Here is an 18,259-nt window from a genome sequence, read left to right as displayed (position 1 = left end):
CTGTTAACAATACGCAACCTGTTCCTGGAGTGGTATGGTGCTCTGCCTGTCTAGGGGTTGCATGTCGTTTGCATTTGTGGAGCACTCAACAAGTAGGTCTCCCACGTCTCAGGGCAGTCTCTAGCCCTAAGGCACCACCAGACTGCTCTGAGAGTCATGCACTCTTCAGTGGCTCACGTACAATATCTCTCATCCAGGCTTTCATGAAGTGGCAATACTGCATACTCACTGCTCTAGAAGCACATGGATAGAAAAACTGCACCTCCACAAGAAACAATGGAGAAGATAGAAGTATTCGTTCCATCTAGCACACGAAACATGATTGGTCCTTGTAGACTGGTTCATCACATTATGAAAACAGAGAGTAACACCCCCCACCCCAGCCCCTTCCTGGACACATAACATACCCGTGCAGGCGCTAGACTGTACATACAGATAACATTCCCAATTCCAGGGCTGATTGAGAGAACCTTTTTACAATGTTAGGGACAACACCTCTGTAGTGATGGTTGGGCCACAGGAAAATACACTTTGTTTCAATAGTAACCTTGGAGCCATATCTGACTTGTTTTCCGAGAAATTCAAGTAACTCTTGTTTGATTATTTAAATCTTGCAAGACTTAAGCCAACTTGTAAATGGGGGAGGGGTAAAGTTACAGGCGGGGTGTGGGTGGAACCAAAATGTGGTCTCACCATATGAATTCTCATATCAATTTTAGGGATGCGTCACAGAGAGAACAGCCGAATGGAATGACACCAAATATGTCATGAGCACAGACCTGGTTTCCTATAGGTGGTTTTCCAATACAACTTGTCATAGGTTACTGCCAAGCCCAGAGCGCACTACACAATCACCAGATCAGTGCACAGTACATATGCAACCAACACACTTCCCGCATGCCATACCCAACTATAATCAGCAGCACTTTCTTCCAAATGAAATCCACTGAAGAACACCTTTCTATTTAAATGCCAAATTCGGATTTCACAAAATGAACACGTTACACATAATAACCTTGGCAACCTCATATGCACAAAGCAGCAACAAAACCATTTAGATGGGAAAGCTGTGCAAATTAGCTGCACCTATCATACACCACTCCAACATACATCCTGAAAACATTCTGATACAACTAAACGAAACAAGTAACATTAATTTCTATTATGATATAATTCAATCACTTTTAATTAATTCTATACATCATGTTTAATAATTAATACATAATAAACACAATATATTTTCTCACTTTAATGTAGGTTCAATTTGTTCACCTTAAATTTAATTTTAAAAAATGTCATTCAATTTAATATATTCAAAATAATTGCATTTTAAATTTAAATTAAGGTAGTAATGCTGTAACATTTTTATTTGGTTCTACATTTAAAATAAATATATATATCGTGTATGTAAATTAATATTAACATAAACATATTTTGACTTTTTTTTCAAGTTTAATAAACTTTTTTCACTTATCACTGTACATCATAATAGGGAGAACTCCAAACCCGAGGCGGAGATCTCCCTGAGGTAAATTATATGGAAAATGTTAAGAATTTGGTAAACTTGAAAAAAGTTTGTAAAAAAGCTTCAGCACAACTTGAATTTAATTTACTATTTAATTAATTTAAGTATATGAAATTAAATTATTTTAACGATTTAGAAATTAAAATAGCCCACATAAAGTAAAAAAAGTATTAATATAAACAGTGATAAATGTAATTAATTAAAAGCAATTTAATTATATTTTAATAAAATGAATGTTACATTATTTATATAAATTCAAAAACGTTTATTAGATATGTTAAAATAAACTACATGTTTTGTTTTGAAATAATTTTTTACCATTATATCAAACTTATTTATATTTTTAACTATTTTAAATAATTTAATTGACCCATACTTTCTATGGGGTTTTACTTTTATTTTAAGTCCCTACGTTCATTATTTTCTATAGGAGGTGTTGCAGTACCAGTGGTTGACCATATGTGGTCCACTGCTCCTTTCAGGCAGTAAGTAGTAACTTACACATGTACGTTTGGCTCCACCCCCTGTTTCAGGGAGTTGAGAAAGATAAGACTAGAATTTTGATTAACGTTACACTCGTAGATGACAAATAGCCAAAGTAGTAAAGTTACTCTAAACTTTAAGAATAAACTTACATCTATAAATAACTCACAAGTGTAAGATATCTTTGTTAATAGCCCCAAATGTGTCTGAGGGCATGTTAAGGATTCAGCATAGCTACAGAATTTTTACGTACCGTTCAGTGGATTGGGAATGTTAAGATTATATATAAACTAATGATAATGATGTTACTAGTCACAACATATCCAATAGCTTAGGTGATGTCATTTGTTATGTCATATGTGAGATCAAGAACTGGTGCATGAGATAAGGAAGTTATGATTGTGTAGGTAGATGTTACTTGAGAATTTTAGTGGCTTTTAGTTTTTAGATTTTAACTAGAACACCTCTTCAACTGAAGTTTTTTTCTGTGGATTTTTCTTTGCTTCTTTGTTTTTATAAAAATAAGTGACCAATTTTTGTTTCTAAATAGAACAGTCTTCTTTACAAGCTTGTTTTCAGTGAAAGATATATTTTTCTGAGATATATGTTGAGAATTTAAGTAAATTATAGGCATCAGTTTGGATGAGTGTAGTGCAAAAATGCATTTCGAAATCAGGAAGTAAAATAAAAATTGTCACAAACGTGAGATCTATCAGTATTATGAAAACCATAGAATAAGCTAGAAAGTCAGTAGCTACATTACAATCAAAATCAGTTATTTGTGAAATGTGACCCTAATTTGGTTAAAAGTCATTCCACCTTGTAGAGGGTTTTTAATGTGCACCTTAGCATAGGTACATTTAGCAAGTATTAGTAAGCTTATTTGTTTAGTTGGTGTTTATGGCTTTAATATGGAACTACTACACATATCATTGGGTTAGAAACAGGTTATTCACTTCTCTAATGTAAAAGAAGTGAAATAGTTCTTATGCCTTATGGACGGGTGGTGGTGGAACTGCTGATCCTCCTCTTCAGGCCCAAGGGAGTTAGGGAATTGTAGGAAAAGCTCTGGGACCCACAGTTGTCAACTACTCTGAGGACCAGTGCAGACATGTGACTGACAGGGGATTTCTCTGTGTGTGGACTACGGCTCATATACAACGGAGAATGTGATACAAGTAAATATCAATTTAGGGATGTTCACCTCATGGATCCAAGTGGGCCACACAAGATGGCAGTTTTGTTCACTGTTGTTAAAAGATGAATCCCCATTGAGAAAATTCCACTGCTACAAAAAGTAAGCTCGGAACTGACACACTCGGGTAAAAAAAACCACTAATACGAATACGCTTCAATGGTTGCAGATATATTACTGTCTATGGGGGAGATGGCTACAAAGGTAAATTATGTTCCTACAACTAAAGGTGAATTTTATATACCAAGGCAATTCTCCAAACCACAGCAGTAAGATGTAATACACATCTAAAAACAAAGGGGAAAATACCGAATGCAATTATTGTTTACCCTCCTATGGATCACATTTTGAGTCTGGCTTAATTTAAGGGACTAATAACACCAGGTATTAACTCAAAAGCTGTGTTTTGAGTGAACATTCAATTTGAACAATAATTACAGTACCTTTGCTGTGGGTCACTCAAAATGAACTACATCATATGTGAATGTATTGGCTTTTTTTCTGAAAGTGTGTTGGTGTAATTAAGTACCTGTTTCCTTTTAGGTTTTGAAAACACCTTACCCAATGTGCATTACTTGGAATTTGGAATCATGATATTCTTTATTAGTAATCATAATTTAAAGGCATCACAAAACTATCATTATGGTGCCTTAACCTAGGATCCATGATACAATTGTTCTAATGAATGTGCACAATCCATGTTGGCACTACCATTTGTGTTAAAGAAAGAAAGAGAAAACCTGGTGGCAACGCTGGTACTAAGATGGACTAGTCAATGAATAGTCAAAAGTGGCAAAAGTCCACAGTCCCTCAAAAACCATCAGGGGTTCATAGGGGCCATAATGGAAAATAACCCATAGCCTCCAGGTGGATATAAGAAAGGTGGCAGGAACTGAGCGCAGTGCCAACGGCATGCGGAAGGGCTACACTGTGCATTGTACATCCTCACTTTTTTTTTTTACCTGCTAGGGAAGAGTTTCCAGTCTTGTCACTAGATGATTGAGGTATTCCCGGAGCTGGGGAAAAAAGAAGGTCGGGCATATGAGTACTTGATAACTTCCTGTTACCATCCAGCTCGAGACTCCTACACTGCCTTCAGTTTCTGACACATCCTAAGTCACGTAACAATGGAACTCTGCAGCACATGCCTGCCTATTCAATTCTGTGTATGACCCTCACTACAACTCTATCATTTATGTGCTTTTCCTGTGGTCCTGTTATTCTTTGTTTTCATTACAATGAAAACCCTTCTTCAAACCTCGTTTGCATAACAGATACAAATAAATCACAGCCATATATAAATGTATACTAAAATACTGTACCTGCTTGCAAACCTGAGCAAAATGTAGAAGCAAAGATCTGGATAGCAGAATCCACCTCCTCCATTCTTTGGAAATTTAATAGTCGAGGAAGAAGTGTCTCAAGGGACTGTACAAACAGCCTTGCACTCTGTTGATCGGCTTCCTGGTTCTTAAGTAGTTTCAAAGAGAGAGCAGCAGTACGTAATGATCTATGACCAGGACAATCCTTTGGCGTCTGGTCTTCATCCGCCAAGGAACAGTTATCAGATCCCATGTCTGAGACATCAGACCTCCCAGAATCCTTTTCTGCAGCCATAGAGTACTGATCACATGAATCAAATTCTGTTCTAGAAAGATCTTGGTCATCAACGCTGAAATTACTTTCACTGTATCGTGAACCATAGGAACGCGTCCTGCTGTCAACTGAAAGAAAGTTAGTTATGTCTGGGTAAACCACAGTGTGACTTCGCTGGACAACGTCGGGCTGGTCTACCGAATCGGTCTCTTTGTTCTGATTTTCCCTGCCCTCTTGCCCAGCTGGTGAGTGCAGACCATTCCTTTGAACATCGAGGTTATCCTCAGGAGTAGTTTGCCCTAGGTCGCCTTCCAATGTTGTTTGCCCTGTGTCTGTAGTGACACTGATACTAATATCAGGACTCTTTTCAGTTCCTGACTCCCAAGGCGTGTGCTCGGAGGAAAGGATATGCCTCTGCCACCTGAAATCTGCGTCGTTAATCTCCATGGATTCTCGGCTTGACTCAGCACCATCTCTCAGGTCCTCCAGGCGTCTGAGAAGGTGGTGAATCTGTTCCTCCTTGAGGCCTTTTCCGTGACTCATTTCGTCTAACGCTCCGAGCAGTGCACAAACACAAGATACAGATGTGTAACATGCCTCAATGCCTCCTTTCATACAAGCTTCTGTCATCCCATCCATGACCCTACAAAAAGAAAAATTGAAAATTAAAACTTATGAGAAATAGATAAAGAATATCTCATACACACTGAATTAAAGGCAGGGGTGCTGAGCTCAGGATAATGGCATTTAGCATAGTTACAGTTTGAACAGTATTGAAGACAATTAGTACAGCCCATTTCCGAATCTCTGGAACAGCAAACTGCTGCTGATTCCACAGCTATTGCTTCCCCTCATAAATGGGGCTCCAAGTTTGTCTGGGTTATTAATATTCCAAATCCGACCGAAAAAGCTAGTGAAATGCGTCTCAGGCATCTTATATACAGTTTAAGCAAAGTTTATTCACCCCACATGTTTTGGTTGAAACTGATCTTAAACATCAACATTCTTGTGAGCTCATCTACAGTTCTGGCGTACTAGTTCCTTCAGCAGGTCAGTGACCACCAGGATCAGTTTGTTTGTCTTGGCCCAGTGTGGACTGCACAATGTAAACTATTACATTTAATTACATTTTAAGGTGCAAAGATGCTTTCAGGTAAACGTTAGCACTTTGTAAATATCAATAAAAAATAAATTAATGAATTGCAGTAAATAAAGAGGACTCCAGATAAAGGAAACAGTAACACAGTTGGCTTAAGATTACGGGCAACCGAACTTTGTAGCAAGGTAAAAAGCAAGAAGATTAAGTGATGCTTAGATAGAAAATAAGTGAATTTTTGGATGGATATAGACAGGCTCAGGTAATTTTTTTTAACATCAATTGCATATTATGAGATCAGCACTTTAGAACCCCTACCAACATACTCAATGCTAGGCCTTACGCAGGAAGTCTCAACGCAGATCTCGATTGCAGGTCTAGAGTCATGCCACATTTTCAGGATAACCACTATGTAAATGATTTACATGCAAATGTATCTTTGGGCACAAATATAGCCCTCCCACTCCTACATAGACAACCCTAACTAAGAGGACCATGGCCCTTCACAAACGCGCTGCAAGATTTTAGTAATGGAGATAGAACGATACAATGCTCTTTGGTTTGCAAATGATAAAAGTGCAATTGTGTGCCACTTTCTTTTACATTTGTTGAATTCGGAAGTCAAACTCATCATGTTTTGGGGTGGGGCTAAGCTAGTAGTGTCCTTCTACCATCACTGTGAAGCCAACCAGTGGCTGCTGTTAAAATGCCTCACAGAGGAAATAATGCAAAGGGTTGATGTCTTTTACCATTGTTTATGATTAAATGTGAATTGTAAACAAAACTGTAATTGTGAACTGTGAAGACAAAGTATGATGTTAAGTTTTAAGGTGGCTAATCTCTGAAACAATACGACACGATCACGAGGGCAATGTTCAGCTGAAGCCTCTGTAGCAAGCTGCCTAACCTCTTTTCTCTTTCCTACCTGAGTTCATATGCACAGAATGTAAGGACTGCATTAGAAATCCATGTAACCTTCATACCAAAAATCTCTACATGCTGCTTAATTGGTTTTTCTGCGATAGAAAATGTTTAATTTTGATAACAGACAGATGTTCATACACATCAAAAGATAGTGGCCCTCAAAGGTGACTCTGATGCTGTTGGGCCTCTACTTTAACCAAGGAATGAGGAAACATAGGATCACAGAGTGGTGGCACTTGGTACAGGCCCATGGTATATAAATATCATTAATAAATTAAATAATTTTTTTGTAATGTTAATAGTGTTTCTCAACAGTGATATCCCCTCATTCAGAACTTTGAACACTTTATGAATTTTATTTATTTTATTTTGTGATTTATATAGCGCGAACATGACCCTGAGTAGGGTGTCAGAGCGCTTTACATTTTCATTTCCAAAAACAGTTATGTTACCAAGTCATTGGTTGTTGTACAAATATTTAGAGCAAAAACATTAAGCTTAATGTAGATATAAAGGAACCACAAAAAGGTTAATGTTCAAAGAAAGGTAGCGTGTAACTGATGAGGCAGGATCCATGATGCTGGCGAGCCTGTTGAGATCATGGGAGGTATTTACTCAAATGAAAGGATTTAGCTTCGTTTTTGAATGCAGAGATGGACGGGATTTTTCTAATGTTGGGAGGGAGAGCGTTCCAGATTCGAGGAGCAGCGCCAGAGAATGCTAAAAATGTTTGTAATTTTGAAGCAGTATGGCCTGCTTTTTCATAGCTCCACTAACTAACTAACTAGATGCAAGTCTGAGAATGAAGTGTCTTTTAAAGACATGGAGCGAATGTTTGTCGATCGCCCACGGTGGCCCACAGAGACTCAAAATGTGCATGCCTCAATATTCAATCTGATGAACATGTTGGATGCCAGATGCCCCCCTCCTAAAACCTACAAACTATTAAATGATAAAAAAGAGCATACAGTTTGAGCAGGTCCAGGTGTGATTTCCTTTTCGAGATGGACCTCTTCCTGGATTCCTGCTCATGGGAGCAAGGTCCCGCCAAATCGAAGAGACGCTGAGGACTGCCAAGTATCTGTAGATAAACACAAATGCATACAGATAAATGGAAAAGCACATCAGGGAAAACATTTTAGTTCAATTGACCAATTAGAGCTAAGAAGAACTCCAAAATTAGGAGGGCTGGTTCATTAAGAACAAAGAGATTTATAGTCAGGGCATTGGTTGGGACTCAGTCTGCTGATGTCTTTCTTACAGTAATGGCATTGCATTTTTTGTAAGTGCGTGGATACTGAATTCAGATAACATCAGGTAGGTCTGTAATTCTTACCCAGGCTGGCACTAAAGCTAAAAGGACAGTGCATTTTTTTGCCACTGAAAGCACAGAAAAGAAAAGTATCTAGAGTGCATTTGCCTACTGCATGTTGTATATGCCTGTATGATACAAATGCTCACGCACGCCATAGAAGTGTGTAGTTTTTGTTTAAAATCAGTTTTTCAGCTACATGTTGTGCAACTTTTTGCTCTATTTCCCTTTGTGGTAAGTTAAGGGGAGTGATGAGGTTAGCGTGTATGTATGTTTACAAATCACATTTTAAGGGGGTGTGACATGATGTACGCATCTTCCTTATCCTCCATTTTATCATTATGCTAGTAGCTGAACTAACTTTGCTTGATTCACAAAAAGGATATTGAGATAAATCTATGAAATACAGTTTTCTTTTGCAGCATCGTACAAAATCCATGGAAATTATAACATGTTTTCATTAAACTTGAGAAAGGAGGATAATTGTTCATCAAAAGGCTCATATTTAGTTGACAAAATGTCTCTCCATCTAAAATCATAGACTCCTGTCTCTATATTTAATAGTTATATGGAAAAATACTATTTACCAGTCTACTGGCTGAAGATATCTGCTGGCCCACTCCACTGGATTTGTGATGAAGATTTAATTAAGACAAAACTGCACTGCCTTTAGCCCAATTGCCTTTTTCCCTTTACACTAGCATGCTGCACTCGACGTGCAGTGGTTGCACTCAATAAAGTGACTCGTTGTTGCTTTCATCTTTTCATTAGCCAATCAATCGCCCAGACCCAAGGAAAGGTCTGTAGGTCCGCTTTTCTCTTCCATGGTTAATCCACCGGTCATATATGTGGACCCCTTCTGACCCTCTTGATATAGGAGGCAGAGGCTGCATAAGGAACCCATCACCCTGAACACTTCCAGATTCACCAGTTTCTTCATCTGCCTCTCGCAGTATCTGCTCTCTCCTCTCGATACCTGGCTCCAAAACATGGGATCTGTGTAATCCTTCAAGGGAAAATTATTCGCTTGCATGGCCATCTCGAACCCAATAACGCAATACAGGAAATTAAAGACTACTGCACTTATTAGTCGTACATATCTAGTATCAACAGAAGCCAAGACAAATTGCCTGTTGACCTATTGAAACTCAAGCAGCACTGGCTAATTTTTGTAACAAGCAGTGTCTTTTAGCCTGACAAATAAAAAGAGGGCTAGCGTATCGGGCAACAGAGTGAGGTGCTGCACATGGCTTACTGTTTTCATTTACTATGGATTATTATGTACATAAGTCCAGTCCACACCATGGGGAATGCCAGATCGGTTCTGGGCACTTCGTTATATTAGGGTGCATTTCTTTGCCATGAGTTATAGACTATTGTACAGCATAAGTAGGGGGAGCAGATGAGGGGGGCAGCGGTGCAAAATACATGAGAATATTCTTCTGTTGTGTGTGATATGACCAGTGTGATTAGTGGCTTTATAAGATGTAGCCATAATCCTTGAGTGCGACCAGGGAAAGGACTGTTAACTTCTTCATCACTTTGCGTGCTGGAGTGGAAGCGGGGGCATGATGGTGTATGAGGGGGTAACTTAGTGGGTGAGAGGCGGTATGGCGAAGAAAAAAGGTCTGGATTCTGTGATGCATTATGTGCGACTAGATTTTTGACAAATTTGCTTATGGCATACCGTCTCGTATCCTTGATTGTAATAAACCTCTTAAACCCTTCACTGCGGCGGCTATTTCGCCGCAGTGCTAAGAGGGAGGCGGGGCCGCGCGGCGGTCCCGTGCTCGTGACGGAACAGCTCCGTCATGGCCCGCAGATGAGCTGTGCTTGTGACGGAACGGTTCCGTCACGGCCCCGCCCGCGCTTCAGAACGTCAGAGCAGGCACGGAATTCGCGCCGCGCAGGCACGGCGAGTGGGCCGTGACGGAACCGTTCCGTCACCAGCACAGCCCACCCGAGGTTCGTGACGGAACGGTTCCGTCACGAGCACCCAAGGGGTTAATCATGAACATGAGTATGGGATGTGCTTGGGGGAGGTAAAGTCTGAACTCACTGAGTTGCAGACAGTGTCGAGAAATGAAGAGCCTTATTGAGTGAATGTACCTTTCTCCTTGGTATATTTATGGGAGCCTTACACCAAGTATAAAGTGTTTATGCACATAGACTTTATTTGTATCAGACCTTTAGTATATCATCTGATCATGCAATCATTATTCTTCTTTCCTCTCACATTTTCAGTTTCTTTCAGTGCCCACAATCAATTATACTACAGCACAAATACTTTACAAATACTTAACATATCAAATAGGTTGAATTTCCTATGTATTACTTCACATCAACAATGTCTAGCATGTAGTTATCCAGTGAGGACCAGGGGTAGTGTTTGCTGTTTAGGAAGAAAGCAAGATAACAATGAGACGGCTTATCTAAACTGTTGGATATGGGTGTAGGAGCTCGGCCTAATGTGTTGTTTTGTAGATTTATGTGTGGCATTAAAAGAAAGTGTATGCTGCTCTATACCCAAATATATGGCATAACTGTGACATTCTATCTAAAGTGTTTTTTTTATGTTGTTTTGTTTCTTAGCGGTTAGTGATATTGTGAGCATAGTGGTATCCAACTAAATTGAATATCCGTGTTGTGTTAGATGTATCTGTGGTGTCTTCTTGCATGTTGTGAAGTTGCTTCAGTCACATTTAGGTGCCAACCAAAGTTCTGTGTTAAATTCTCCCTATTAGAAAGAATTAACCAATTTTCAGCAATATCAATCAAATCTTGCAATGACAGTTTATGCTGCTCAAACGTTACAGAAATGGATTATCTTCCTATTCATTTCCATTTTGTCATAACTATAGACCTAAATATTAGGTAATTAGCACTAGACCCAACAGATTCCTAATCAACTGGGGTTGTTACAATATAAGATCTCATTGTGGTTTTTAAAAGATGGTTCAAGAGTATGCGAAGTAGAGCTTCAAACAAGCATACCCAATTTATTACTAAAAGGAAACATTTTGTAGGACCAATTTCAGACAGCGATAATTTTGGAAACAAAGCACCAGGTTGTAGAGATGAGTTCAGAAATGGAGAAGACTTGATGGCAATTCTATACTTTTTAAGTCTTTGGAAATGTGTCTGAGTAGGATAGCCAAACCCCAGCATTTAACTCTAAAATATATTTTAGACGGTGCTTTAAAAATGTTTCCCAAGGTTACCCACAGCCTTTTTTTAGGATCACTGACAGAAAAGGATATGTTTCAAATTAGTCTATTGCATTAGGAATGAAAAAACTACTTTACTGAAAGGTCATGGAATGTCTGAATTAATGGGGATATTCACCCACTACAGAACAGCCTTACACACTATTCCAGTTGCCTAATGCTTATGTTATACCCAACATCTTAAACAGATAGTAAGACATTCCGGTTTTCACTCACTGAATCTTTCCACATTATGAATTATAAAAACATAATATACTTAGTAGAACATTGACACTATAAATCCAGATAGATACCTTATAGAATAGAGTAATCAAGTGGGAGAAAATGGACACTTGTTACAATTCTAAACCATTGGATAGAATTACTATGGTATCCTCAAAAACTCAATGTTTGTTGGTAATGCGGTATATATCTTTCATCCGCCCCTACATTGTAGTTCTGGCAGTTATCATAGGATACCATAGAGTGTGCTGGGTGCCTGCCTCATCCAGAGGCTCCTCTGGTCTAGATTGCAGTGTCCAGAGATGAAAAATACGCCCCATTAGGATAGGGTGTGTGCAAAAGAAAAAAGAAGAATAAAATTAGTGACACTTTTTGGAAAGTTACACTTCTAGATCTAGTAACACAATCTAGTACAAGTACCAAATTATTTTTAAATACTAGATCTTCACCACCCATTAAGGTTTTTAGGTGTAGATGTAATTTTATTCTTCTTTTTTCTTTTGCACACACCCTATCCTAATGGGGCGTATTTTTCATCTCTGGACACTGCAATCTAGACCAGAGGAGCCTCTGGATGAGGCAGGCACCCAGCACACTCAATGGTATCCTATGATAACTGCCAGAACTACAATGTAGGGGCGGATGAAAGATATATACCGCATTACCAACAAACATTGAGTTTTTGAGGATACCATAGTAATTCTATCCAATGGTTTAGAATTGTAACAAGTGTCCATTTTCTTCCACTTGATTACTCTCATACCTACCCGGGGAAACAAATGGACATTCATTCCTCCTCCCTACCCTTTTGATTTTGGAGATACCTTATAGAATAGCCATTGGAAGTTACAAATCTTAAACATGTTTTTTTTCCAGTGAGTTTTAATCCCACCCATGATTTTCTGACCACCCCAAGATCTGTTCATAGCTTGAGGTTTCAGGAATAAGATAAAGCACTTTATAGACATTTCCCCAGCGTCTTTGCCTGAGAAGGAGAGGGCGCTCACTTCTTCCCCCTAGATATCAATGTAGCTAGTTTGGGGTCCAAGATAATGTAAAGGACTGGCTTGTGGAGCCGTTAGCGAACAGAGCACCCACAACCAGCATTCAGTCCACAACGCCATAATTACCTCTTTCATGATTTTAATGGCTTCCACTCGATGCTGGGGCGGAGGGTACAGTAAAATACGGTGATATAAGGACTGCAGCACAGGCTTCATAGACTCCACCGACCCCATCAGGCGAACCAGCTCTGCAGCAATGTAGTATATGGTGCGTGCTACTGGCCCGCTCAGTGCTGGTGCAGTGGAGGAGCATCCCGATCCCCGGCCTTGGTCAGAAACCCCAGTACAGGCGGATTCAGAATCAAAGCAGACGTTGTTGTGCGCCGAAGTAATGGTCTTATCATGGATAGGATTCCCCAGGATCACAATGAGCGCCGGACATAGCTGTTTCCTAAGGAAATCATAGCAGCAGCGAGAGAAAGAGCTGTTAGAGTAGGGATAAGCCATAAACCTCAGCAATACACAAATCTCAAGACAAGACCTTTCTTTGGGGCGCGATAACGGACACAATCATCTGGTACATAGATATGTGATTCAGATTAGATTACTACATATGCCCAAACCTCAGCAAAGTAAAAAATCTATGATACAACCACATTTCTTTACAACAATAAGATATCTGTCAAATCTATTCAGAGAATAACATCATAATCAATACAAATATATTTGTGCACATAATTACTTACTATACTTTAAAGAAAACTAATCATGGCTTTGCTTCCCTATCCAAGCAGAGATACTCCTATTAAACTTCCAGAGTGCCCAAATGTGCAAGATAATTGTGTGCTTTATCATAGGGCCTTTGTTTGCAAGCAAAGACCCACGGACTCACTATATGGCTGTGTACTTGGTTTTTGGTAAACAAAGGGAGCACAGACATATTTCCTAAGCATTATAGAGTAAGGCCAAAATAATAAAGTGAGCCATTGATTTAGAAGCCAGAGTTTCACAATCAACCTACAGCAGAAAACTAGCCAACATGCTCAGAATACATTGCATGCGCAAAGGGCACAATTTCAGTCGGTTATCTTCAATCCAATAGTCCTAAACATTAACATTATATTAGTTGATAAAGTATGTATATCTACTTAAAAAGGTAAATCTACCCCTAAGCAGCAGAGAACTGTGCAGTGTGGGGAGTGATAAAGTGGGTGAAACAAGCATTGTTAATTCATTTGGAGGTTGAGGGGTTTCTGGTGAATCATTCAGGGTCTGCCAGAAGTCTGTTGACAAATTACCTCTTCAACTCCTTTTGCAACTGAAGGCCAGAGTGTTTGCTGGCTGTGCATCAGGATAGAATCCCAAATCCTAGCTGAGTAGTAGAAGGCATGTCACCTGGTCTTCTTTCACTTCTAGTTTTCGAGTCTGGTATTTTACTGCCGTAGATGTTGTGAAGGTCCCCAGAGTACCTAATCTTGCTACTCGGATTGCGTGGCGCGTTGAAAGGTCGCAGTCTTGAAGTGAAGTTCTTTGAAAATATAGGTGATCCAGTCATCTTCTTACAGCAGGCCCACGTCTCCTGCACAGGATTAACTGTTCGTCTGGCTCTGCTCCCGGGCCCCTGCTTTCCGGATAACCTTCATACCAGTGTACCCTGCTCCTCACCTTTGGGTGTCTTACCACTCTGCTGTCCCTCCTTGTCTCTTGTGTGTGCCACCTCCAGGCACAAGGCCTCCTAGTGTTCTTTTCTCCCCAGCCGGCTCTCCTTTTGACAGGGCCACTGCTGATCCTTGTATTCTCTCTTTGCTGGATCTGCTGATAAACTGCCGAACTCCAGATGGTGTTTGCTGCTCCCTCCCAGCTCAGGAGTCTGCATGGACTGAATTTATGGAGACGGCGAGACTGGGACCTCCCTTCCTGTGTGTCTAAAGCTACTCAATCTCAACCCTAACAATGAAAAGCATCTCTAGCAATCTAGATTATCTAGATTAAAACAAACTGCACAGGATCAGATGCAGAACATTTATGCAGTTTATAGCAGTGTGATTTACTCATTAAATAAACAATGCACTCATAATGGCAGACAAACTATAGGTTACAGTTAGCCATGCTATTTACATAGCACAACAACAACCCTAATTTTGATAGATTACTACACAGATTAACGAGAGATTCATATGAATAACGTGATAATCCACAATGTCATAACCTTGCGTCAACCCACAATATTTACCCATGTAATTTGTTTTGCCAAATTCTTCTTTTGACCACATAGACATCTTCTTCTGTCATGCTCCAACCTTTCCATGTTGGGGTTCAAGTGTGAAGGCAACTACCTATGGTGGAATATTATCTACCACGCTCTTTCCATCCTGAAGACAGAGTAAGACAGTACCTCCCTTCAGCACTTCAATGTGCCCTGGAGAGATTAGTTTGAAATATAGATGCACTTGTTTGGAACTCATGCCATGCTCACAAGATTACCTAAGTCTCCCTGGAAACCAGACCCAACCCATATTCTATTTCACGGTTTGCTGTTGCACTGTGGTACTTGAAGGTCTTCCCTGAGAGCAGGAGAGGAGATTTTCAGGGAACCTAAGTATACTTTGAACGCTGTGTTATCACCGCAAGCATGCCGCTGTGCTCCATTGCATGCTTTCCTGAGAAGGTCTGCAACAGGAGCCATTTGATGCTCCATTCTGAGTTTACTTTCATCCACTTGTTGCTTCTTGGAACTTCCACGCAATCCTTCAGGTAGAGCGCAGGAAGGTGAACTTAAACTGCTCTTACTTGCACTGTGTCGCAGATAGCTCACATGTATTCTGCATTTCAATCAGTCTCACCCTGTGTATGAGCTAGAAGGAGGAAATAAAGACTGGCTTCTTACTTCAGACCTTTTGTTATCACCTACTTGCATGGGTAATCCTCACTTTGAGTATCTGAAAACAATCAAGATTCCTGCTACTACTGTTATAGTGTCCTTCCCATGTTCCTGTGACTGCCTTGCACAGCATTCTGGTTTTTTTTTGTTTCTTCCTTATGTCATAGACTCACCTTCTTTCTGCCTTACCTTTCTACCCTGACAGCTTGCATGTCTGTTCTTTATCTAATAGGTTTCGGACCATGTAGTCACTAAGTTGGCAGCTGTTCTTTTCTTCCTTGAGTCTGCTACTTTCACCTGCACCCTTGTTCTAAATTCTGGTGCGAGTGTCCATGGACCGCCTTCGCACTAGTTGTCCCATTGCCTTTTAGGCACATCCCTGAGTTCTTTGTTCGGAATCCTTGTTTCAGCTTACATGTGCCAGCGGGGCGCAGATGTCCCTGTGCTTTTTAGGCACATCCTTGAGTTTCTTGGCCGCATTTCCTTGTGCTAACAGTGCATTATTTGTAACAGTGCCTGTTGGATACCGCCTGATCTTTACCTCTGAATCCCTGTTCATGATTTCTGTAGCCCGCTTCTAATTTGTCTGGATCGTCTCACTGGCTCCTTGCCATCTCGATGAACAGTTGTAGGTAAGTACCTACCCTCTGCTACTATCTCCCATTCATTTCTAAATCCCGGATTTCTAGTTTTGATCTAGGTCTATCCTATAACCTTGTTATTATCACTCTGGTTTTCTGTGTCATTCTGAAATCGGCACCCTCTCCCTTGCAGCCCACTATGCATTAAAGTCTTATCTCTTGGTTAGTCACTGTTGCAATTAAACAAAGCAAGGACTTTAGTCGACGCACTCAGGTCCATTGGATTTTTTTTTTTTTTTAAACCTTTATTTACGTTTGCATACATATACAAAACTGGGCCTACAACCCCCAGGGCTGGCCACTAAGCAGTTCAATACTGTGTCACAATCAATGTCAGAGCAATGGCCCCTGGGGACCATAGTAACTCAAATTACCAAGCACAGCGGTTGTGAATGCAATGCGATGCGGCATCAGGATAGGAGGTTTTCATTTTTCAATATAAAATAGAAAGGATCAGGTATCATATAGTGTCTCAGATCACAAAAAGGAGGGGGGCGAACAGAAAAACGATGTGTCCATACCAAGTTCGCAACCATGAGAATCAGCGACGTTTAGACATGCAGCATCAGGATAAACAGCACATTATTAATATCTACATCCTCATCACTGTCCGCCCCGCAGCGCCAAGGCCCCAGAGAGGTCAAGGCACAGGTATAGAAATAAGGATGCAAAGAAAGCCGAACCCACTGCACTAACCCGGAAAAGAAAGGAGAGAAAGTCTAGAAAAGAGAAGAAGAAAAAGAGGCCATAGAACAAAGATAAAAAACTAAATACCCACCCCCACACACCCCCCCCCCCACCCTGCACCCCTGCAAATGACTACGGCCACCCCCACGCAGCGTGCCTGTCGCCCAGCAACCAGAGCCCGAAATATAGGAGAAAGGGAAGAAAAGAAAGAAAAGAAACCCCACTCGAGAGGGGAAGTCGGAGGAGGGCATAATATTACGGACTCCCGGTCTCCTTCCCCCACCATAGCCAACCCTGCCCCGGAATCCGGTAGGACAATAAATCAATCTCGTCAACCATAATCCCACAACGAGTAACCCAGACAAGGATCTCAACCCTGGCCCCTTCGATCAAATGTACTGAGGTCGGTAATTAAGGGAAGTCCTTTACACACAATGTCACAGAAGTCGGCAGACCAGGAGCACATAGATGTAGGTCGCTAGTACCACTGTCGCCCCTCCCCATCTCCCAGACCGAGCTCCATCTCATCCGCCATCTTGAAAGACCGGTGGAGGAGGGGAATCGACACAGTCCTAGACAGCATATAGTACAAAGTAGATGAGTCCGTAATGGGGACGGCATGTAACTGATCCGAAGGGTGCAAGATCGAAAGTTTCAACGGTTCAATTGGGTGTTCAGGCACATTCCAGTCCGGCAATTCCATCACAATAGGGGCAAACACTGTTTCCACCGCCGGGTCTAAATACGCCTCCGAAACATCCATTGCAACATGGGCTGGCTGCCGGGTCACAAGCGTCGAGTCAGGGTCCGGTCTCAAGCCTGTGGTTTCATCCATCGCAGACAGCAAGTCTCGAGTCCGGGCTTTGATAGTGCCCTGAAGCGCCATAAGTGCCTCCAGCACCATCAGCAAAGACGGGCCAGATCGAACCCACTCCGTTAAACTCACTCTGTCCTCAGGCATAGCGGTCCCCACGGAGAGGCGCCTTCTCCGGGGCAAGGCCAAGCGGAGCAGGAATAAGCTGTGAGGGAACGGCGGTCAGCGAGCAGTGGCACGCGGCGAGGCACCGACACGGGGTGATCGGCGATGTGAGTGCCGGATCCCCGGTCGGGGACCCTCACAATACAGTATCGTGCGTCACTCGTCGCCTCACCTGCAATAGGGCACCAGGCAGCTGATGGTAACAAGACAATCGAGGAAAAAGTGCGAGTGAACCGGAGACCGGGCCCAACCGCATTCAGTAGCCCGTTGTTGTTCAGCTCGGACCCGGCAGGGCCAGCACTAGAGGTCCCGGCTTCCCAGGTGGGTTAGGCCTCAGTACGGACTTCGACGTATCTTCGCTCCACGACGGCGGAAAAACTACGGGATTACACCACTGGAGTGTGGGACGGATCACCCACACGGATCCGGTTCAGGTGAGCAGGATTATCGACAGGATAGTGAAGCATAGGACGTAGGTCAGCGGAGC

The 18,259-nt window shown here is 41.3% G+C and overlaps 1 protein-coding gene across 2 annotated transcripts in view; it reads right to left on the bottom strand.

Annotated features, from left to right (window-relative positions):
• ARFGEF3 (ARFGEF family member 3) overlaps positions 1-18,259 on the bottom strand; it is a 475,184-nt gene that overhangs the window by 225,475 nt on the left and 231,450 nt on the right. Inside the window, exons 10-13 of one of the 2 annotated variants that reach the window (XM_086927524.1) lie at positions 12,711-13,035; positions 7,788-7,900; positions 4,526-5,442; positions 4,166-4,219 (exon numbers count right to left, since the gene is read on the bottom strand). In XM_086927524.1, coding sequence (XP_086783650.1) covers positions 4,166-4,219; positions 4,526-5,442; positions 7,788-7,900; positions 12,711-13,035 — 1,409 coding nt within the window. The remainder of the gene's footprint in view (positions 1-4,165; positions 4,220-4,525; positions 5,443-7,787; positions 7,901-12,710; positions 13,036-18,259) is intronic. The other variant, XM_086927525.1, reaches the window with a different exon arrangement.

This window comes from Lissotriton vulgaris, chromosome 6, assembly GCF_964263255.1.
Source record: "Lissotriton vulgaris chromosome 6, aLisVul1.2, whole genome shotgun sequence".
In the NCBI taxonomy this organism is placed as follows: Eukaryota; Metazoa; Chordata; class Amphibia; order Caudata; family Salamandridae; genus Lissotriton; species Lissotriton vulgaris.
Note: the sequence above shows the minus strand (reverse complement) of the source record. Positions and strands in the feature narration are given on the sequence as shown.